Raw genomic sequence first — 24,544 nt, 5'->3', positions numbered from 1 at the left:
TCAAATTAAAAAATATAGCAAGAAATAGCCTGACGATGAAAAAAAACAAGAACTTATCTCTCAAAAAAATGCAAGACAATACAACATATTACAACTGAAACAAGTCTTGGCCAACCTATGAGACAAAGGTAAATAGTGAGGGAGGAAGGGCTTTTTTAAAGCACAATTTCACCAGGTAAAGTCTGGTGGGCTTTCAGATATCATCAGGTCTGCTAGGAGAGACCATCTTCCAAAAGTAGGACTATGAGTTTCAGCAAGAAAGAAACAAAAAAACACTGCCTACAAAGGCCTGGACCAAACAAATCTGCTGCATTATGGATTATTTGTTAAACCTTTCCTATAGGGAAGCAGAGAGATGAAGGGACAGAGAACTTACTTTTCAGTAAGATAAACAAAGTTTGCTAACAGATTTTATTGCAGATAAGGGTAGAGAGATTTTGGGAAAAAAGAAATCTAAATCAAGAAGGAAAAGTCCAAGGAATGACAGAGGAGTTAGAAGTATGCCTAGCAGAAGTGAATCACTGTAATTAAGAGAACTGCTCAACTACACAGTCTTGCAGTAAGTTTTCTCACATACACTTAAAACAATACATTTCCTCTATTGGCTGAATCACAGAAATGACTTAATCATGAGTTTGTAGCCTAGTTTACCTGTAGCTTCTCCAACAAATCCATATTTTGCCTCTTCAAATGATTGTTAGCCCTCTCCAGTTTCTCCAGAGGTTCACCTTCATCACAGGGACTCACATTTTCCTGTAGTTCATCCTGAAGAACATGGTACTCTACTTCATAGGCATGGAGCTGTTTTGAAATATCCATCTCAAATACCTGCCATGAGAGAAAAGACCATTTTTAACTACAATAGGGAGGACTTATTCCATGTGAATGTTTGACTAAGAGTCAACTCTTCTTGATTAATGCTTTTCCTGTTCCCTTCAAAAAAGTATTTTAAGGGAATGTCTACAGTAAGAGCATTATAACAGAGTTGTAGCCGTAATAAATCATAGACTTCAAAATAAATTGGATCTTGACTTTCACAATTACCAATACCATCTCTTACTATGAGATGCATCAGCAGAAAAGTTTTATACAATCCAAGAGTTTTATAATATGACAAAGTCTTATTAACTGTTGCTCAGGAATATTAAGAAGTTCAAGACAGAATTTTAAAATCTGGATTCATCATATCTCTGCCTTCAAAACTGGATCCCTTGACTCCAAGAGCTCATTTAGAGACTTCTGTAAAAACATTCTCCATTATTACAGTTTCCATGTATTCTATCCCTGCATAATGACACACTACTTTCTTACTGGGATACTTCAGGGACAAAGCATTGTGGAGACTACAGAACTGAGCTTCTAACTGTGATGGGACATATGACCCTGATCTGTTTGCAAATCTATTCACAGCCTCTCAGTTCAGAAAATTACCAAAGATTTTAGACTAGGATTGGAAGGATGTCTACAGTAACATCAATTTTCTGTTCCTTATTCTAGAGATCACAAAATAAGACACACAAAGATTCCCTGAAAAACCTAGTTCTGTATTACTTTCACTGTTCTATTCTATTCAAGTGAAATAAAAGTTTAAATTATGCAGTGTTCAAGATGGGTAAGTTCCATTTTCCTCTACACAGCTACCTGAGCAATCATCTATGCATTGCAGATCTGCATAAGGTCTACATTTATCTTTCATTACCCATTATATGGGGATGGTCCCGGGAGCTACAAGACTGAGCCAAACAACTGCCCCTGCAGCCAGGCTAGGTAGCAGCAACAGGATACAGGCAGTCTGCACATGATTGCAGATGTGGAAGGCTGCTCAGCATGAGACCACACCACAGGCCAGCAGAGCTGAACTGAGCTGCCCTGCCCTGCATGTAACCACATTCAGCTCTGCAGGCAACATAACCCATTCTTACTCCATCAGACCTGGCTTTACACAAAGCCATTTCTACCCTGCCCACACAGCACGGCTGCCTGCAGCCCATGCAGAGCACAGAACAGATTTAATGTCTAAGAGTATCAAATGTGTAAACTACCATCTCTATCATTCCCAGAATCAATGAGTTGTGAAAGACACCTAAGTGCCTGACAGAGGTTTCTCATGGCAATGACAGTCGATGCAATACGGAAATGAAGATTTACACTGTCTAAAAATGAATTCTTATCTAACAGCACCTGAAAGAGTCAAGCCTTAACAAGCCAAAGGAATGCAGAAGTGTTTACTCCACTCCTGCACACAGACATGGTTTTCTAGAGCTCTTCTGTTATCTCTGAACTACCACCTGAAGGGGCACGCCACTCGCAGTTTCACAATTAAGGTACTCAGGCTCATTCTCAATTTGCAGCTTCAATGCAGAGGAAGATTCCAGCCACTGACACTATTTCTCACAAAGCTTTACATTTCTTCTTCTGAGATGACTTTTGCATATAGTGTAGGCATGGTTCTTTTCAAGTAAACTAAATATGGGGGGAAAAAGTAAAGAGAAAAATATCCTTACCTGAGTAATAATTTTTTCCATTTGAGGTTTAGTCATATCTGGAATAGTGGTTTTAAGAAAGTCAACAATGTTCTCAAAACTCTCACATCCCATTATAGATGTCTCTTGACTGCTAAGTAGGCTCAATGCTACTTTGAATATTACCTCTGTTCCTTGAAGAAAAATAATGTCTAAAAGAGATAATAATGAAAGTATCTTGAAAATGGGAGCTAGAGTAATTAGATTAATATATATATTTACAGGGGGATGTTCTTTGTAATGAATGACAGTGCAGATGTTATTCAGTTCAGAAGTGCAATCTGTCTTATTTCAACATGAGGATAAAGCATGAATTTTCTTTCATCTTACAGATGTGAGAGAGCATTAAAGAAAATACTGCATGTTTATTATGTCTATATAGCAGTTATCTGCAATAAGCATTTCATCACTATCTGCCAGAGACTGCTAACCAACTGCTAACTGGTTTTAGGTGCTCCTGTGACTGAAAAGCAGTTGGGGGGTAGATCACAACACAACTGTTTTTTTACAGGCAGAAGCTAGTCCTTTAAAAAAATTATTTAGATTCCATAACTAGTTATATTATTTTCAAAATTCATAGTAGTGATCTCACTACTACTACTACAATCTAAGCCCCAAGCCCTTTACTTTCAGGTATAGTTACATGGATAAGAGTGGAAAGTCTGGGCTCTGCAGGTCAGTAGATACAGACTGTACAGAAATGGGAATCTTGAGGACAGTAAATAGAGATTCTGCCTCAGAATCAATGGTAGGATTGAAGTTACTGAGATGAAGGCAGCACATGGGCATTTCAAATAAACCTCCTGAGTTGCTGGCTCTGTCACACCACAAAGTGTTTGTTCAGGGTTAAACAACAGAAGAAATTTAGCTCCTGCCTGATACTCAAGAGATCATCCCTGGCCTAATCCAGTATCACACAGCAGCACAAGGACATTGATGAGGCAGCCATCTCCTTCAAATACAGCTCCTAAAATTCTCCCTTTTCAAGTTAATGATGGATATTCAAACAGCATAAGTACAAGTATATAATTTGTGAAGAATAGACAATAGCCATTTGCTCCTGGTATATCACAATGGCCCATAAGACACTGAAAATTCAGGAATCAAAAGCATTAAGAAGTAAAGTAATACAGTAACTTTTCAATTTTAAAATGGGAACATGCTTTGCTCAGCTTGTTTATAAAGAAGTGAACACTGAACCTCCTTCCCATCTTCCCCATCCATAAAAAATTCATTTAAGAAAGAAAAAAAAAAAAAACAACAAAATAGACAGAAACATAAAATGCTCAAGTGTCCTAGAATTCAGAAATCCCACCGGGATACAGATATTCACATGACTGGTACACCACTGAGAAAGAGATACACCAATCATTTGTTCACCCAGACAGCAGCCAAAAACTGTTTGCTGTAAATGGAAAAAACCCTCTGCAATTGAAAAAGCATTGGGTAAAAAATAAAAAAAAAACCAAAAAAAACCCAAAAAACAAAACAAAACAAAACAAAAAAACCCAAAAAACCAAACCAAACAAACAAAAAACCAAAAAAAAACAAACAAAAAACCACAAACAAACAAAAAAAACCAAAAAAAACACCCACCTTAAAATCAAATCCAACTAACCAAAACCCTCTTCTTGCCCCCAAGCCAACACACCACACAAATTGAGAACCTAACACACTCCAGTATTAAAACATGAGAAAAAGTCAGGTTGAATTTCCTAAGAAAGGACCAAAGGTGCCATACGAAAACAGAAAGATCAAAGGGGAAAAAAGTATCTGATTTATGAGGAAGTACCTTAGATTCTTGGTGCATGTACAAGTACAGTGAGTTTTGCATTAACAAATAATTTAAATTTTAAAAAAAAGGTGGAAATTCTTATGCATAAGAATAGAACCCAAAAATCATTACTTGACATCCTGATACTGTAAACACTACCCAGCATAATCAATATTTAGGCTTCTGTATTAGACGTTACCTGAAGAGGAGTTTTTAATGAAAAAACTATCAAAATTAAATAAGAGGCGTATTATGACTTGGAAATTGTTCAATATATACATGAATACCTAAACCAGCCTTTAAGTTCAAATTTGCTTGAATTTTTTTTGAAAGCACTTTAGAATCAGAATTCAGAAAGGCATTTTCTTTTTTCAGTTTGCAAGTTTGGCAAGATGAACTTTTCTATTGATATAAACTGAATACATTTGCATAAAATACATTTGCAACAATAAACTTTCTGCTGTTTACACTTCAGAAGCCTCTTAGGTAGTAAGAGAAGATATAATTATTTGTTCAAGTTTGATGTTTCAAGAAATACCTTTTGGATTTTCCCCTTAAGAAGGAGCTGACAGCCACCATGAAAAGTGTTGCTACTTGCCACCCACAACAGTCATCCCAAATGTCCCCAGCATGTAGACAACTACTCCCCGAGTGTTTAAAAACACAATGGATATTGTTCTTTTAATTATTTCAATAGAATAAACTTTCTTACCAAACACTCTTGCTACAAATCCTAATGAAAATTGAGATGCGAACAGTGTAAGAAACCACGGTGCAGCATAAAGACTGGGACTGATTTCATTCTCTTCAAGATGATTATACAAGTCTCTGTGATAATCATGTAGAAGCCTTGAGAGCTGATACATCTGAATCTACAGTGTATGAGGGGATTGGAGGGGGGAGAAAGTAAAGAAAGAAAAGTTCAGCTTTACTCAGTTTTCCAAATTATTCTTATTTCATTCAAGGGAAATGAACTGCAGTACAGATGGCACAGTAAAATGAAGCTTAATTGCCTCCTGGGGCCTCAAGTGGTATTTACTCATGTATAACAACCTGCCACTAATGAATTAAAACCAACAGGGCAGTCAATAACAAAGAACAGTTTGAACCTGATTACTAATGAAGTATCATTTCAGATTCACAGGCTTAAGGTAAGAAGGGAATATATTGCTCCAACTTTGTCAACAAACCAGAAATTTCAGTCTTGCAGCAATGAATTTTGAGTTTTGGCCTTATTTTTACTGCATTTAAAGCTCCAATGCTACAGTCATCACTTCAGACAGTTTCTGTACCCACAGAATACATTTTACACACAGGTGTACCATATATGTATTTCCCAGCACAACTCCCAGTGGTCCTGCGAAATTTAAGATACTGATGCAAAAAAGTGTTGCTGTACAACCGATAAAAGGTTGCAAGAGAGAATGGTTAAAAGGTGCTCTTCCTGGCTAAAAATATAACTCTGTGGTAAGTTATTTCTTTGCAATGCTTCTCTCAGAGAGCAGAAGAAGCAGACATATATTGATTAGTTGTCACGTCCAATTTTATTGTCAACAATACTTAAGGTGAATCTATCCTCAGTAAGAAAATTACTCTTTAGATCCAGCTATTTTCCTACTTCCAGAGTTCAAGCTTATTCCCTATCAAAAGCTGAGTGCACTTGAAGCTACCTGTTCATCAGCACTTCACACAATCACAGGGATCACTTTAGTTTAGGCAAATCAGCTAAATTTGTGCATGCATTTGAGTTCTTGCTTTAATTGTGTAAGATACCAATTAAGCCCAGTTTGGACAATGTCAATACATAACACATGTGTGAAGTCAGAATTGCATCACAGAGCAGTAAAACATTTAGTATAGCTCATGATGGACTATGGATCTAGATTACTATTTTTCCAGACAACAACTAAAAAAATCTAAGTCTACTAAGTTTTCATTATCCTGAAGAATCATACAATATTTTTCTTCTACAGGACTGAAGCCAATTCTGCCTATAAGCTTGCCTGTGTTTCACTACTGTAAATGCAAAAGAATTTGCAGTACTCTACTCCTATTAGAAAACAACCCAAATATACTAAGATTCTCTAAGTTTTGAAATTAGAGGATCAATTTCTCAAATTTAAAAGTGTTCTTCCTAAGAGATTATGCTAATGAAACAGTCACAGTCTTTTGAACTAAAATGTCAAATCCTGGACATGTGAATGCTCTCAAATCATCAGCTTTTGGAAGTCTACAAATGCAGTATAGCACACACACACTCAAAGAGCATCTACTAGGGGGGAAAAAAAACCACAAACATGCATTCATCACACTTTGACCCTCACTGGTTTAAAACATATTTGTGGAGGGAAATAGAACAGAAGGAGGTAAAACAATGCTTTTTATGGCTGTTCACTCTTAATTCATCAACAACAAACTTGTTATAGCATACTTACATCCACAGTCCTCTACTGTTTTTAGAATAAGCACATACAGTTTCTTAAACTACAATGTATTCCATTGCTCTGGACATTTGCCAAAGAAGCACCTAAAGTGACTGGCCATGAAAAGTGGGATGAAAGTCTCCCTTTAGTTTTACTCAATTATAAGTGTTCACTATGCAGGGAGCATTGGAAAAAAATTAGACTTTTCTATTTGCTGCTTTGTTTTCTCTTCCTTCACTGTGGATTATACAAGCTTTAACTCATCAATGGTATATTCCTTTATAAAATAAAGGGTTTATAGTATATTAAATTATTCAAATCAGGGGGCAGTTGCATGTCAAGGTGAAAGATTTCTCAAATTTTAAACCCTAAATACAGGTCTTTACACCCCTAAATACAGGTCTGAAAAATTTTCTGTCTCCATCCTAAACAGTCTTGAGTATCTATAGCTAGCCGTTAAATAATATTTGCAGTGCGTGCATCATTGCATAAGATAATTAAATGAATAAAAATTCATCTGCTTTCTTTCTCTGTTGAGGGTGATGGAATAGAAGACAATGAGAGAAAAAGAGCTGAGCTGAGGAGTCAAGGCAGAGCAGCCTCAAGTACAAACGCCAGAAGAATACACTGACTGGCCACTGTGTGTCACTATTGACTTGACTTGGCCTTAAAAAGAGAGACGTTTACATGTAAATGCTTATGGACTGAAGAAAAACAAAATCTAATTAATTTTTAAACTCTATCCATACATGACAAAGCATATCAGTTTTTTTCTGGCATAAGGAAGAGAGTGCAGTGAGGAAGAGAAAAAGAAAGGTAAAAAAGCAGAAAGAATTTCTGAAGAGATGACAGGGCTGTGTGACAGGAAAAACTCTGCAAGTTTTCAACTTTTCTGTTTGCAAATTGAGAGACAGAGAGGGGCTTGACAGTAAAATATACATGTACCTCAAAACCTCCAAAACAGTATAAAAAGCTTCATAAGGCCCTGGAGAACATAAGCAACCTCTAAAAGCTCAAAAATCTGGTTTGCTCCAGAAGGGCTGACTTACCTGTAGTGACATCATGTCTGGTCTGTACTGTTTACGGAAGCCGAGGTCATACATGAGGAATTTCAGCATTTCAAAGGCCTGCTCTTCACTCATATGTAGAAGCAGCACTCCAGCTACAAAACTTATACCTTGACAATAACCAACTTCTTTGTCCAGCAAAGAATATGCTTTCAAGAGATTAAACAGTGATAGCTGTCCTGCTCCCAGGTCTGTGGAAAAGTAAGGATGTGTAGGGAATGTCCGTCCTGATGTAAAAAGAGAGGAGTCATTGATATTCAATACTTCTGAAGAAAAACCCCAATCCATCTGACAAAAAGCATTTCTCCTCCCTCAGACCACTTTTCTTTGCTTTCGTATGTGGTTTGCCTTCAATCAGATCAATCTGTATCTAACCATTGATTTTGGACCTTTTGAGTGAGTACCTTTTGAACCCACTTAATACTCCCATCTGTACAGAACTTACAGAAGCAGTTGCCTGATTTCTCTTTTCAGGCAGATGCAGAAGGGCATAAATGTGAATGGCATAGCCTAAGAAATCATCTGCTTACAGGACTCTAAGTGGCATATGCAGAATGTATCCTGATGACATAGAAAATGGAGCTCATAGAGCAGCATCTATCTTCAGCAGCAGCTTCTATTATGACTGGTGTGTTTTTCACTCAAAGACCCATAAAACCAGTGGGAAAGAACAGACAGACTTACCTAGATCTACAAGGATGGCATGCTGTTGAGTAGTCAGTTGTTTCAGAAGTTCTTCATAAGAGATGTCAGGAGGCTGCTGCTTGTTTGGCAGCCTGTGCCTGACTCGGTGTTGCACAGCCAAAAACTGCCAAATTTCTCCCCGACGACTTTTTGGTACACCTGCAGGTCAGCCAAAAAACAAGAGGCCTAAACAGGGGGATACTTTTAGTGCTACAACAAAAGAATTTGTTTTGTCATAATTTTGGGAGGATCCCTTACAAAGTGAACTCCACTCTGCAGTGTGTTCATTCAGGAGCCATGGCTCAGTCCCACAGACTAAATGTGAACTACAAACTTAAGGGCAGTTACACTGAGCAGTATCCTGGGCAACTGAGGTACAGACATCCCTTGCTTTGCCACTTCTGAGCTGTTAGTCTCCAGCAGGAAAAGATGCACAACTACACTCAGCATGTAGAATAACCTGTTTAGAAAAGCTGAACTAAATTCACAAGTGTAAGTCCAACTCCTCTTTCCCTTTGCAAAGGACTGCCCGTGTCAGTCCATAGATGTGGGGAGACACATCTTTCTTTGATATCTGACTCTGTAAACCAACCTTTGAAAGGCAAAATGTCAAATTTTCTAATACCTTCTATCTAAACAATTGTTTAACAAGAAGACAACTTAAAAACCACATCCTTGTTCCCAACTCTGAACTGCAATCCAACAGCAGAAGAGAGAGTATCAAGGTAAATAATTTGTTGGCAGACTTCTGCAGGTCACTAACAGGATCTGCTTTATATCTATGACAATTTACTTTAGTAGCAATTTAAACTTCCCTTCTGTACCATGGCCAGATTACACTGAATTATTTTTCGGTATCTGTAACAGACATGAGATTCTATGAAGGAGGGCAGAGCAGCGCAATCAAGCCCCACTACAACATTATACTAACAAGACCCTCTGGATACCCTCTTGGCCTACAGCTAGTCCACAGGAATATCTACTTCAAGACAAAATTCCCAGCCTTTCACTCCAGGAAATGAAATACAAAGTGACCATATTCCAGACTCTCCAAAACGTGGCTCTGATTCCTCTAGGTTTTGGGCAGAGTCCACAGTAGACATTATGGTCCTGCCTTCTCAGTAAGCAAGTTTCAGAACATCTGAAACTCAGAATTGGATTCACTGATAAGAAACCAAAAGGTCAAGTGTTGGCTGCAGGGGCCCAAAGTTCAATCTTGAATGCAATGCCACATAGAAACAAGATGCTACTTTCAGGAGTAGGACTATACGTGTTTCTGCATTGCTGCCATTGTAACTCACAGGCACAGAAGAACCTATTAACGTATTTTCTGCTCTGCAGAAGGCAGGACCTTTGTGAAAACAAGGAAATTTTTTGCTACTAGAAAAAGTATTGCCAATTTCTGTTGGTATCAGAAGGGAACAAAAAATATGATCTTGAGACTTCAGAGCTAAAAGCTCTCCTACATAAATACCTTCTTTTAAAGTGGAATGAATATCTTCCATGTCACATCGGATTTTGGCTCTGCAGTTAAGTAACTTCTTATCCCAAACATTTATGGCATCTTTCTGACATATGCCAACTTCATCATAGTCCAGTTTTACTTTTCTTGATTGGAGCTCATCTCTGCTTGCTAAAACACAGAACAGAAAGAAAGAGCACATGGAAAACCAGAATATCAGAAAATTACAAGATAACAACAAACACACAAACCCCTTTCAAGTTAGATATAACTATCCAACAATCTGACTGGTGATAAATACATCTAGAATTCATTAGTTTATAGCTTAGTTGGGGCCAGTTTTCATAATATGTTGCATATAACAATTTAACTTCTCTTACTGGGTTGTGAATATTAGCAATTCATGAAGCACATAAAAATATTTTTTAAAGCTTGGGGCAAAAAAAACCCACTCAACAAAACCTCACAGCACCTGCTCTGCAAAAACACCTTTGATCGTTGTATTTTTGTTTATATTGAACATTACAACTGTTTGAGTATGGAAAGTCCCAAACATATGATTGTTTGTATTAGAGATTTAGGCAAGCAAGCTAGGTAAGCCTTCTGAACTGAAGTCAGTCACACTGGTTCCAGTTCTTACATGTCCCTTAAAAGAGTGAGAAGAGCTCTTGGCACTGGCATCATCAGGCGGACTAGTGCAAACAGAATGAACCAGCAAGAACCATATCCAGAAAGATACATTTGTGCCAAAGCACAGAACTCTTGCTGTTATAAGCTTAAAAGCTTTGCTGCATAGAACCACCTGGTACAAAGTATTTATTATGCTACTTTTGAAATAAAGCTGCATTGTCACCCTGGCATTTCATGGAGAAGCATCTTTCATTTCCATTACTAAGAATTAACTCTGGGTATTTTATTATTTAATGATGCACGTGCAGAAAAACACTCCAGTTCCTCTAACTACTAGTACAAAAAACTGAAACCAGGACTTGAATGTGTCTTAATTTAGAAAGATATGTTTAACTGTCAACAGTTAAACCAATACCACCTCGGAGCTGCAATTGAGCTTATCCCAAATTCACCTTGATCAGTGCACGCTACTTCTTGCAGAAGCCCCCTTCCTCTTACAAATGTATCACCTTTCCCACCACCACCTCTAGCTGAAAGCAAACTTTGGCTCACATTTTTACACATCCTGCAAAACAAGACCATCTGTTCCTTCGCCTACTCATCTCACTTCAGCTAGAGTCAATATTGGATCAATCCACATGATCATTGCCTAGCCCACTCCAAAAATTACAAATTATTTCCAAAAGCTCAATGTTACACCTCCGAGATCTTACCCATTCAAAACTACAGGGGCCTCTGCTGAAGCAGGTATTATGCAAGGTGCAGTGCACTGCCATAAAACCAGGAGTGTGATCTTACCACAGGAATTTGCAGTTCAGCTGGGGCGATTTCAAATGCTACCCTACTGCTGTAAAATTTCACCCAAGAATTCTCACTCTTGTAAGCAGCATGCAACAGATTCAAGACAGCAGTAACATATTTCAGCGTGACAACAAACTCCCACATTAACTGTGCAGTTAACCCTAGTGAAAGCTAGCAAGTTTGACTGCTTATCATATGTGCCCTCCCTACTACCACATCCTTTGCTGTTTTCAACCATCCTTGTTAACATTTTTCCTAGTCATTGCTAGGTGGCCTGCTACTTTTTGCAGCTTTTATGTTTTTAGGTGACCTACTGGAAAAAGAAGCATCTAGCTTCTCAGAAAAAAAGAAAGGAAAAGAAAAAGAAAGTAAGTTTGTGCAAATGACAGAACTTACCTTCTGTAAAATAAAGAACTAATAGCATTCAAGTCTCCTCGACAGCAAAAGGAATAGGAAAAGAGGTTCTATTAATATTTTTGTACATAAAAATCAACAAATGGTTAACAGAAATTCACTAGCAACAGTTTCACAGCAATTCCAGTCTTGAACATACATCTATATGTATGTATGTATATATGTAATACATACATCTAGGAACCTGGCTTCAAGTAAAGAAATGTCTGCCTTTCTGTTACCACATTTCCCTTTCCTGAGATGTACATTAAATTGTAGGCTAGGATGCAAAGAACCACCCGATGCTATGCTTGTTTGGAATGTATCGGCTCTGCCCATGTCCTGTCCATAAAATGGCCCATGTTATACCAGCCCACAGGAAGGGAACCTAGAGATAGTGTTAGAACAGTTTACTTTTCACCCTTTGAAAATAAGATGATGAGTTCTAGCTAGCAAGAGCACCAGTTTCATCACCAGGGGTACTCATGAACCTGAATACAAGAATGGAGACATGCTCCTCAAAGCGCAAACTAAGAATGTGGATGGAAAATATGTGCCAGTTTGGCATCTCCACTGCCAACACTCCTGTTTTCACCACCAATGATCAGATGGAAAGAACTTGATTTCTATGTATCTGCTACAGAATGGAAGCAACTTGTAATTGAGTCTTAAGGAACTGGAGTGATTTAACCGTTTTCAGTACCCTCAGCCACACAGGGTAGGTATAGCAAATTTATCCCTTAGCAGCTCAAAGTGTCAGGAGGAATAACATTAAAATAGTCACCACAGCAGGTCTCTAGCTTCCTCAACCCACAAAAAAAAGAGTATTTGCTAAAATGGTTTACGAAATGAAAATTTTGGCTGTATGTTCCCTATAAACCTAGGAGTTTCCACAGAACTGTGTGTCAACAGGGAGACAAACCGTACAGAGAAACAACACCAAGAAATACACTATGTGTGTAGGAATTACACTCAAGGATGTACACTTGTAGGGACATGGAAAGACTACTATCCTGATGCTTTTCTTTCCTCTCCCTGCCTTCCCAGTGAGCTAGTCTAAAGAAGGAAAAAGAGTCAACTAATCTTAACGAGATCATTATGTTTGAAGTAGTATGGTAGTATGAATAATACGACTACCATATAGGTTATACAGCATAAAGGAGAAGATGAAGGCAGCAGCTGTGTCCTGTAGAGAGGACACTTGTAATTTTCAACTTGCACCAAATCTTATTAGTCTATTATACTGAAGAATTTCTATATGCTAGGATAGACATTGCATCTCATCTTTTAATTGTGTGAGTCTTGACCAGCCCTAATAAAAAGTGCTAGCCAGAAGATCAGGCAGTTGACAATCAGAATGATCAACTTTAGATCCCTCACTAACAGCACTCAATTCTCAGTGCACAGCGCTCATGTTCCATAAAACAGAACTTTCTGACGTACCTCAAGAGCCAGTTGCTCAAAAATCATATTTGGATTCAAGCATTAATAAATTACCACTGTGATGTAGTTAATGAAGAAGAAAAAGCCTGGAGAGAAAGGCCATGAGCTGCAAAGGACTGAAATGAGATAGAAAGGGTAAGGCTTACCATACCTAAATGTTCACACAGCACCTGTTCTCCTCACTCCACATTAGAACTCCTACACTCAGACAGATACAACACAGACTGTAGCATCCTTTGTCCAACATGCACCCAAAAAGGAAAATGTATCACTTTCTTCTGTCACTGAGATTTAAAGTCAGGTAGACAGAGAACCTGGTAGACCATGAGACAGGACTAGGAAAAAACAGGTTTTTTTCTAGTATTGTTAACTAAAAAGTTACAGAACCACATCTCTGTCTGAGGTGCCCAACACCAGAAAAATTTTCATCTTCAGGCAGCAGAATCTGCAATAGCTTGTAGGGGTATTTTCTAAATAGCTAACCTTCCAGCTTCTGGTTTTCTTTTTCCATTCGAAGTAACAGAATTTGTTGATGGATGGCTTTTCTCCACAGACTTTGTAGTTCTTCTGAGTTTTTCCTCTCTCCAGTTTTATTTGGACCATCCTCATTTTGCAATACTAGAACAAGAGGGTCTTCCTCCAGGGGTGGAGCAAGAGGGGATAAGGGTAACAATTCACTTCCATCATGACCATCTGCAAAGAATCAGATAGCTATTACAGGAAACTCAGATTGTTTGACATATCATAAAAATTCATGTCATAGCAGAACAAAAATAGCTGTCTTTCACATTCAGTAGTAACTTGCTGATTCCAAAGAAAATGCAGTGCAACAGAAGAGAATTATTTTTAGAGTGTTTTGTTTACATTAATAAAGTTATATTTAAATTAAGTAGAGTTAAATAAAGGGTCACCCAGTATTTCAAACTTTTCCCCTGCCAGCTCCTTCCGGTTACCACAAAACATTTACCCATAAAGCCTCCTTTACAGTTGAGCTTGTTTACTGCTATGATTTAACATGGGTTCTACATTAAAGCTACTTTCTCCATCTGCTACCCTGCACTACAGAGAGTGCTACAGCACTTTGTGGTCATTAAATATAGAGTTTATCATTTGCCTATGGTTTTGATTTCTGCCAAAGGGGACTTTATGAATAGCATGATTTCAGCTATTTCAGGAGTTCCTACTTTTAATGGCAGGCATTGTTGTAAGATTATTGTAAGAATTATTAACACAATCAACAGGTGCTATGTGCACTACAAGGACAAGATGTAAAACTTACCAAACACTACTAACACAGGTTACAGTAAAAATTTCCTAACTGTTAAAAATATTATCTTTGTCAGTAAAAGACCTGTCTTAATTTCCTTTCCTACAGCAGCTATGGCAGATGGCAATTAATTTGATTTTGATGCCAAAATCCTCTCTTTGAAGCAACAAAGACCAAAACAGTCTAAAGCCAAATGAGCACAACTGATTTCTGGCAAGGTTCTAACATGAGTATTGTACCACACTGACTCTCTTCTCCCTTTCATATTATCACACGTTGCAGTTCAGCACAGTATTAAGTAACAACTGCTTGTTTATTTTCTTTAAAAGCACACACAGACCTGGATGCTGCATCTTGGAAGGAGATTTATTCATAGGTGAAGCTACCTGCAGGAATATTCTCCGCCGCCAGGAGATGCGGCGAGGTGTGAGCGTGGCCCCCGCAGCATTTAGAGATTCACTGCTGCAGAAGGTTGATGTTCTTTTCTTTCCCTCCCCATCACTGAAGGAAAGAAAAAGCAGATGGGGTATTTAAAGTCAGTATTTCTTGTAGGGGAAAAAAACACAAACCTTTATTAACTCTGTCTAGTGTACAACCAAACCTGCAGGACCATTTGTGGGGAAGCTTAAGAAGGCAAAGCGTGCTGTGTGTGAGCTTCACCTTGAATACTGAAGTGCCCAGTTGTTTTCTTGTTGCACAGTGCTGTGAAGTTTGCACTACAAAGCATTCATAGCATTCATACAAGGCTCAGCTGGAAGCTCAGAATAAAAGCTTAACTTTTTGAGAAGCTAAGAGAGAAACACAGTAATACTTAGCCTCTAACTTTGACAGCAATGTGTTTTGTTTTGCTATCAGTCTTCTGGGAGTGATGTGATGTAGCACCCCTAAAAGCAGAGATGGTGCTCCAGTGGAGCAGAGCACTCCATTTAGTGCCATTTTAAATGTCATGCTGAGCTCACAGGTGAATATTTCATTGGAGACAATGTTCTGCCTTCTCATCTAGTCTCTTTCCTAAGCTTCAAGAAGTGCATGCTTCACTTGGATAAATGGGGACACATGTCCTCACGTTTCATCAGCTGTAGGAGCAGAGACCCTGCAAACAGAGGGCAGATCTTCTCCTCATCTGCCATGCAGAAATATAATTACATATTAATTTTAATAGTATCTTATGCAGCTGGAAGAAACAAAAAGAGGATACAGGAAAGCTTTACAGGGAGGACACACCAATTACACCTTTCTACTGACTACTGCCAGAGGAAGACATTTAACTTTCATAAGTACTTGATCCACTTTCAGAAATATTTCAGAATTTTGCATTTGTGGTAAATTAGGTGCACAGATATTGTATAGCAATGGGCACTTTGATTACCTGCCACTCATCCTTCCACATAACATCAACAGCACAAGGCACAATTACTAGCTTTTAGGAAGCGAGCATCAAACAGGAGGAGCTGTTTCTGCAGCTTCTTCTTCATCACAGGGAAAACTACTATATCAAAGCAGTAACTACACTTAAACCTTCATCCAGTAACAAATTTCAATGCTACAGTGCAAGGATCCTAAAAAGTTAGATGAAAGAAAAGCCTACCACATTCACTATGTTTTTAGTGGGAAGGCAGTTGCAAGTGATTGCAGTTTTCCAGCTGGAGTCCATCCCCCCACATCTGGCTTGCACAGGAGAGATCTGCAAGGGAGGACTATCAAGTTTCAGCTACACCAGTCTACCAGCTACACTATCTTAATCAGCATTTCATAAGTAGAACTTTGCTCAATAAATGTGCTAAATTCACCAAGCTAGGACTGGCCTTTTTGGTCACCAAAGCTGTCACTATGCTAATGATCTACAACAGCTCCCTGATATTTGTAAGCCTGAGTGACCAATCAGACTCACTATCATACCAAGGTATCAGACCCTCCTTCCATATCCTGGCAGAGAAATAACTGTGACTTCAAACTCACCTCCCCAGCACAAGGCACCAGCCCCTGCTCTCCTCTTAAGAACAGCAATACCAGCTGGGAGTCCTTAATGACACATAGTCTGCACTGTTCTCCACTCCTGATTTAGCTTCCATAGTGCCCCAGTTCCCTATAGCACCACACTATTGGTAGGTGGTCTCAGTAGATCCCCATGTTGTACTGACCTAAACAGAAATGGTGACAACCTTCTTTGTCTAACTCTGTGTCTCTGATGATGATGATTACCACTGCTCATGGTAGCCAAACACAGGCTACTTAGACTGTAATACCAATTCTGAACTTACAGGTGCTGGTTTTCAAAGGTATTTCAGTCCAACATCTCTTGAGAATGTGATACTGAGTTTGGAGATATATAATTCTAACTTATGTTTCTATAAATAACTGTAACAGAGCTACTTCTTACTATTTCAAGTCTTACATATCATCACATGTTACAACACAAAAACTGAGTCATGACAGGGCCTGCTAAACAGACACTATGTAACAAGGGAATGAAAAGTTTTTTTCTACTGCTATGTACAAAAATCTATATTCAGTTAATGCGCCTCTAGACAGTCATATGAATAGTGTTAAATTTATAGTAGCAAAATTCACAGAAAAGTCAGAATAAGAAGGTGGCTATTTTTGGGCATGAAACTAACCTGTTTACAACATTTGAGTCACAGAATTTACATTGGGATGAACTAATCACCTATGCTACATCACGAAGTGTGTAAATCATACGTTTCTGAAGACCTGTATTTCTCTTGTTAAATCCTCCCTTCACAAAAATCCCCTGTCATTTTAAGCAACTAATATGAATCACCTTCTCTTTCAAAGAGCTGTCCAGTAAGTGATTAGAGGAAAACTTTTGCAATACTCAGAAACACACCATGTCATATTAACCCAGGAAAACATGAAGATTTAGGAAAGGGAGGGTAGAAAGGGTGCAAAAATAGTTTCCTCATTTCAAGACAGACAACTCCTAGCTCAGTATCATATCTGAAGGTGTAAAAAAATAACCTACAGAGCAAAAGCAGGAAGAAGTCAGAGTAAAATGGTAGTGTCTCCTACCCTAATTAAAAGATTCATGAGGCTGGTGCAAAAAACAGTTTCTCTAAGCAGGGTGGGGGTAAAGAAAAAACGTTAGCTATCAGCTCCCACAAAATGAAGAGGTTCATTAATGAAAGTGGAGAGAATAAGGCAAAGAATCTCCAGAGCAGGAAAAATAATTCCTTAAATAGAGTTCAGTCATTGCTACTGGAAAGCAGAGCAGAGTTTTCACTACCACCTACGCAGACATCTTAGGTGGACATTTTTCCATCTACAAGGGAAACATGTTGCAAGGTCACCTAATGGAAGAATGTCTGGAAAAAGACAACAATGTAATATTCTGTATTTAAGACATATGCATCAAAAGTCAGTTTGGAGAATAATGGTTCTCTGTAGGGCTACTTACCCTACTCTTCTGACCCAATACAGAAGGCAAAATGCATTTATCAGCTTGTATACAAAAAAAAATTGAACAGCTGTAAATTCAGTGTAATGCCTCAGGTATTTCAGTCTCTACTTTCACCCTTAAGCTGTTCGAAGTAATACCTCAAGTACTCAAGAGTACAGAGTACCAATCATGTAAGGTTTTATCTCAGGTAACTGCAACTCAGTTTCACCTATTCATTATTCTATCAGATAATGCATAGCATGAAGATGAGACCACTACCTCAGGGAAAGAAATTAAAAAGGAAAGAAAGAAGAAATCTCAAAAAATTGGTCAGGTTACAAATATTCTCATTGCTTGGTTTTAATTATCTAAATCTCTTCCCAGAACTGTTGTTTAAAATTCTCCCGATGACTGATATTTAAAAAACCACAATGTTACCCCATTTCTTGTGAACTCTTTACATAATACTTACCTGAATTATTTTCCACTTGAGTCCATGAAAGCCATATAACTTGTGAATAAATACTATTGTTGGTCATGCCACAACTTGTATTTTCCCCCATTTTGTTTTCATTTCAACTTCTTCACTTGATTGCTCTAAGCAGCAATTAAATAAATGCAACCTACTTAACAATTTGGAGGCTGAGGTCGTACAAAATCCCCCATATCAAATACAGAATTCAACTTCCCAGCACTTTAAGTTGGCAGAAACCTACATGTAAGACTACTACATGAAGTGTTCCTCCCATCTGGGAAGAAGAAAAACCAGTTTCTATCAGTTTACACCCCTCTATTGGTTCTCACTCCTGTCATATATTTTTATTCTGAATAATTACTTTCTGCTATATTGTTTAAAGAATATTCTCAAGTATTTTATTTCCTTCATGAGACACAAAACTGTTCTAAAAAATGGAATCTGTTCAAATTACTTTCTGCTATTTTGTTTACAGAATATTCTCAAGTATTTTACTTCCTTCATGAGACACAAAACTGTTTTAAAAAAAAGGAATCTGTTCAAATTCAGCTTAAATTTTCCTGGCATAGCAACACAATGAACAGAGAAATTGTGGGCTAGTCAAACCTACACTGAAGATTGTTCCATTTTTTAAAGTGCTGCTTTAGTGTTTATATTAAAAAAACTTGTTTACCTTTATATTGGCCAGATTTTTTTTTTAATCTTTATCTGCAATTCTGTTCAATGCTGCACAACACACTTGTCAAAAGTCAAGATTATGTGGAGATCATTTCCATCCTTGCCTTCTCTCCAGAGTAATGTATTGATAATGCCATAAATACATTCTGAAGGCACCTATAAATATTATGTTGATGCCAAAATTCACTATACTGTTCATTTCTTAAAGAAAGGAACTATATGGAGGGCTGTAACTATATTATCTTTATGGTCCCTTCCAACCCAAATCATTCTGATTCAATTAAAAAAATGCTAAAAAAAACCCAACCAAACAAAAACCCATAAAAAATCCCATGCCATTTTATAACATTCTCTTTGCATAAGCCCATCTGACTACTACAATTCAAAAATCTTTCTAAAACGAATTCCAACTGAAAATGTCTCTGCTCTTGCACATTGAAGTTTGCCAGAACGCCAAGAAAAGCTGCCTGCCGTATGTAATCTCAAAGATATATAATAAAGAAGTGAGATTCTACAGAATTTTTCTCATGTGCAATAGGAATTCCACATTTTATGAATGTGTAGTAATCATGATTATTCTGGAAAATGCACTGAAGTTTTAATTAGGGTTCCTAACAGTCAAACAGCTTATAGTCTGCAGATTGCAAAGCACTGGCACACTGTGCTAAATTACAACCCACCATGTTCTCACTCACGTGAGAATGCCAGGAACACCTCACACTGATCCTACTGGGATAGATGGTGGTCCTCTCTCAAAAAAAGAACCAAAATAAAAAAAAAAAAAAAAAAACAAAAACCAACAAACCAAAGAAGAAACCCACAAGAAAAGACACATGGTAAAAAATCAGAACTTCCTCTCATTCCTAAACCTGATGGCTTAACATACACTTGCAAGTTTTGGCCACTGTCAATTGGACAATATATTTCATTCTCCATTTGCCAGTTGAAGTGATAGATTATCTCAGTAACCCTTATCACATCAGCATTATTCACTCAGCACTTCTTTCAAACCATATCTGTTGCATTCCCTTCACAAATCCAACCAGATGCTAACAGTGCACTCTTCACCATGGCAGTTCAGGCCCACTTGCTCCCAGCATGACCTATAATTAATGAGATCCCATTTCCACAAGAGTCTCCATACAAATTAAAGATCAAATGGTATCAGAAATGTGTATACTGTAAAATCTAAGTAGAAACATGGTGGAATTACTCCTTGAAGATCTCCCCACCCCAAGAGTTCAAAACTCCACTCTATTGAAACAGAGTACATTGAACCTGCCTGCATAACCAATTCCAAAAAGATTATCTCAAGTAATTTCAGTTTGGCATCAAAATACGGTTTTCATACAATACTCAATCCTTCAGTCCCCAAACCCAGAAAGCTGGGTTTAATGCTGTCCATTGCCTGCACAAACTGAGCTGGGCATTGGTTGAGCTTGGACCAACTCTGCTATCTAAAGGGAGCATAGAAACAAAGCTGGACTGGAACCCAAATTAGAGGTAGTCTGTAAGAGGTGGGTTTGGAGGCTTTTTCTGCCACTTTTCATACCTTCGTTTCTTCCCAAATCCACTTCAACTGGAAGTTATTTGTTAATTCTCTCTAAACATCTCACAGTATCACCCAGTTAACTTGGTGTTTCCCCTTCCTCATGCACAGGCATCCCACATTAGTACTGTACACTCTTCACATTGCTCTTTTCTTATTTTCACATGCCAGTGATCATGGCAACACATGCTAGTTTGCATTCAGCAAAGAAAGCATTAAATTGGCAAAACACTCCTAAAATCCATTGCATTTCATGTGACAAACCAATGCAGCAGATTTGCAATACTGCAACAGAAATAGGTGACAGCTACTTGATGTCAGCATAGAAGCCTCTAGTATTAACAGGCTTTTTGATCCAAAAGCCTGTTTGGCCATTTGCATCACAGAAGTCTGTGAGAAATGCAGGAGCACAAGGCAGAGTGGGAGAGATGCCATGTGCTGCATTCCACTGGGAATCCTGCTGTTAAGCTAATGGCACTGGAGAACTAGGCAGGAGACAACGCTCTCACCTCTTGGGGAGGTCACTTTCTGAGTGCTGGAGCAACCTTCCTGAGCCCTGGCAAAAGGTTTTCAGGAAAGAAGGGGCAGAGAGAGAGGAGGGGAGACCAGGTGACGCAGATTCACTCTCACTGAGAGCGCGCCGAACCCCGACCACAGGACTGTGCAGGCAACAAGAGAACACAGCAGATGGGTCAGCACGGATTTGGATACAACAACAAAACCACCAGGTTAGAGACACTGGCCAAATACCTCCTCTGGGCTTAAATTAACTTTGTTTCCCAGAAGATAAAATATACCACCTGCATTCCTGGGCAGGTTCTCTGGGGATATTGATTTTGCTATTAGAGCTGACTTCTATTAAAAAATTTTCAATGACATTGCAGAAGAGAGAGACCCTATTTCTTTAGCTTCATTTATTCCCAAGGCATATTCAAATAAAAGACTCTCTTAAACATTCAGAAAATATCCTTAGATACCTTCTTCCAATATAAACCACATTGTTTATTCCCCTTCAGTTTTCTTTTACTTTTGTAAACAACACATTAGGGAGTAGAGATTATGTAAATGCAGTCCAGCTGGATAAATTTTTGTGAAGTAATTACATTAAGAAAGGTAGTCCCACTCCACAGTTAAACATTGCTTAGTAGTAGTGACAAGTATTGGAGGGGACATAAAAATTAATTCAGTTTCTTTTGCTTAAAATTTATGACTAATCCTCAAAATGAAAGAATGAAAAATCCCAGCCTAGAACCATACTGCTACAAACTGTTTTGACTAAAAAACTGCTGATGCCACTTAATCAGTGATTTCTTACAAGTTATTGCAAACTAATATACTCAGCAAGTCCTTCACTTTGAACTATCAGGGTTTCCTGTTTGCATACAACGTGGTCAGTGGGAAAAAAGTTTATCTCAGTAAAAAATACATAATTTATATCCCTGGAAACACAATGTAACAAAGGCTAGTTTCTTACTCTTCACTCCCTTCCATTTTCTTAAAACAGAATACAGTTTTTTGCCCTTCTCTACTAGCTGATTGGTGCAGCATTCACGCTGATATTTTAATGTAGACATAAAATAGGTGACAAATTACTATTTAAAGTCATTTTTAGAAAGAGGCCACAAACAGTAAAATTACAGCTAAGCACTGAAACAGACAATAGGCTGGAGAACGTGATCCTCCAACAGAAAAACTTTCAGTTTATCTTGACCTGAGTTTTGTAAATGGTTTGGAGTTTGTATAGTCACTTACTGCAGGTAGCCAGAATAGAGGAGAAAAATAAGGCACAACCAAAGCGGCCCACAATGAATTGTGGGGACATCTGCTGAGTGAAGGAACTCCTGAAGGAGCAGTGTTCCATATGTTAATAGCTGGAGAGTCTCCAAAAAGGAAGCAGAAAGTTACAGAGACAAGCTACAGAGAGAAGCTCTGGAGAAAGGCAAATAGGGAAATCACATGCCTCAGAGTTCAGTGGATTTGTTTAATCCTTTTGTCCTTTTGCAAGACTCCTTGCCAGTTTTAATGCTGGACATACTCTCTGAGATTGACTAACATGGCTATGGAAACTTGAAGCTGTTAGTGCCTTTTTCATCCCAGCATAAAAGTTTCAGGCTGCCATTTCTGCCACTTAAAGCACTGAGAGCCTCTTTTCCAAAGGGTCTGACTAACGAGACTGCCAAAAAGGCTCAGCTCAGAGGTCACAAATAAATAAATAAACAGATAGGCGTGGGCATCCGGTCGAATCATCAATTTGATGGATTGATGCCTCCTCTGAACTACTAATTCAGGGACTATTAAGTTACTGCAAATACCAAACTACTCAGAGGCAGAGAAGACAGGCTGAAAATAAATAAATAAATATGTAAATGAACAAACCAGCCCTGGAGAAGTGCAGAAACCAACCTGGACTAAGCTCCTGATGTACTTTGTCAGAAGCAGGGCTGTGGCAGCCTCCCCGGGGAGGGAGGCGAGTGAGGCTGGAGCCCCGGGAGGGCAGGGACCGTGGGCAGGCAGGTGGCACAGTGTGCCCTGACTCACCTGGCCGCCTCCACGCCGTTCTGCCGCAGCAGCGGGGAGCGGGCGCTCAGGGACCTCCCGTTCTGGAAGGTTATCCTCCGTCTGGCACTGCTGGGCGGGTGGCTGAAGGTGTGCGCACGCCTCCTGAACTGCGGGGAGCCCGAGCCTTCCTCGGGAAACGTCTGCCAGGCCGAGGACACCGGGGATGCTGGAGGAGTAGCTGGTGGGGAATCGCCCGGAGAAGTGTCCTGAAAGGAAGTGCTGGCAGAGTAAGGCCTGAGGCTCTGTGCCCTACGAGAGCTCTCACTTAACCCACGGGCAGCCAGAACTGGGGCACCAAAGCCTCTTCCCCTTCTGGGTCATGGCCTATTGTATGCTAATTATCACCCAAACCAGACATCCTTTGAGAGTTCACTCCAAACCAGCAGCGTCCTTCTTCCAAAAAGTGAAAGCGGAGGGAGGAATACAACTGTATACGCAACACAAACAACGTACTATTCATCCAGGCATCCTCTCACAGGGATTGGCACCCCAGCTACCGGACTTATGTCTCTTTCAGGAAAACACAGGAATGGAAAAGACTAGGGAAACTGTTTTTAGCTAGTTTCCTCGACATATCGCGAGCATACTTCCTGTACCGTCAGAGCGACATCCTGGAAGAGAGACTGTTATTACACAGCCAGTTTATGAGTAGCTGTAGCAGGAAAACCATAACAGAATCTTCACCTCCAACCAACCCTCATGCGAGGTAAAACTTTAAAAACAGGAAATAAGAAAGTGAGCAGAGTTCCGCCCTCTTGCTACCATACAGCATCCCCAGCAGCTGGGCTTAGGTCAAAAAATTCTTACTTCCCCAAAGCAACTATTACTTACAGAAAGGATTCTTCACCTTCGGAGCACTTCCTTTTGTTGAGACATGACCTTCCTTAATTACTTCAGTAAAACAAGGCAGAAACCAGAAATTCCTTGCTTTTTGTAAAAGCAAGGGAAGTGTAAGAAAGAATGACTGGCAATCAGATTAAAGCTGAAGTTTCAAGTCAACATAAACCCCAGCTTTCTTACACCCTCTGCCTCCCAGTGGAAGCATCTTTGAGTTTTGCAAGCTGATGTGCTTTGTTCTACTTCCTTCAAATTAAAGCGGAGTGCCGTATTTACGCTCCACTGACAGCAGTGTACTACAGCGCCAGTCTGAGCTAAGCTCCTCACGTACCCTGTCGGAAGCCAGGCTGCTGCAGCGCTCAAAGCTGTCCACGCTTCCCAGGCGGCCTCGCATTCTGTTGGCTCCCTGCGAGAAAGAAGGCAAGAAATTCAATCTGGTCTTCTTCCTGTTTTTCTGAAGGTTTGGCAAAGATGGCAACACCTGCACAGGTGAACACAGGACAGTTCAGGCATGTGACATGTCTGACATAAGACCAAAGATTGTGCATAAAGCACTGGACTTTACAAAAAGTAACATTTAGCT

The 24,544-nt window shown here is 39.0% G+C and overlaps 1 protein-coding gene across 3 annotated transcripts in view; it reads right to left on the bottom strand.

Annotated features, from left to right (window-relative positions):
• TBC1D4 (TBC1 domain family member 4) overlaps positions 1 to 24,544 on the bottom strand; it is a 97,447-nt gene that overhangs the window by 3,151 nt on the left and 69,752 nt on the right. The window contains exons 9-19 of one of the 3 annotated variants that reach the window (XM_021548021.2): positions 24,293 to 24,367; positions 23,104 to 23,330; positions 21,075 to 21,224; positions 14,807 to 14,967; positions 13,683 to 13,892; positions 9,945 to 10,103; positions 8,471 to 8,629; positions 7,769 to 8,013; positions 5,009 to 5,168; positions 2,505 to 2,674; positions 652 to 828 (exon numbers count right to left, since the gene is read on the bottom strand). In XM_021548021.2, coding sequence (XP_021403696.2) covers positions 652 to 828; positions 2,505 to 2,674; positions 5,009 to 5,168; positions 7,769 to 8,013; positions 8,471 to 8,629; positions 9,945 to 10,103; positions 13,683 to 13,892; positions 14,807 to 14,967; positions 21,075 to 21,224; positions 23,104 to 23,330; positions 24,293 to 24,367 — 1,893 coding nt within the window. Of the gene's footprint in view, positions 1 to 651; positions 829 to 2,504; positions 2,675 to 5,008; positions 5,169 to 7,768; positions 8,014 to 8,470; positions 8,630 to 9,944; positions 10,104 to 11,759; positions 13,212 to 13,682; positions 13,893 to 14,806; positions 14,968 to 21,074; positions 21,225 to 23,103; positions 23,331 to 24,292; positions 24,368 to 24,544 lie in introns of those variants that run through there. The other 2 variants (XM_021548023.2, XM_077781367.1) reach the window with 2 other exon arrangements.

The sequence above is a fragment of the Lonchura striata genome, chromosome 2 (genome assembly GCF_046129695.1).
Source record: "Lonchura striata isolate bLonStr1 chromosome 2, bLonStr1.mat, whole genome shotgun sequence".
In the NCBI taxonomy this organism is placed as follows: domain Eukaryota; kingdom Metazoa; phylum Chordata; class Aves; order Passeriformes; family Estrildidae; genus Lonchura; species Lonchura striata.
Note: the sequence above shows the minus strand (reverse complement) of the source record. Positions and strands in the feature narration are given on the sequence as shown.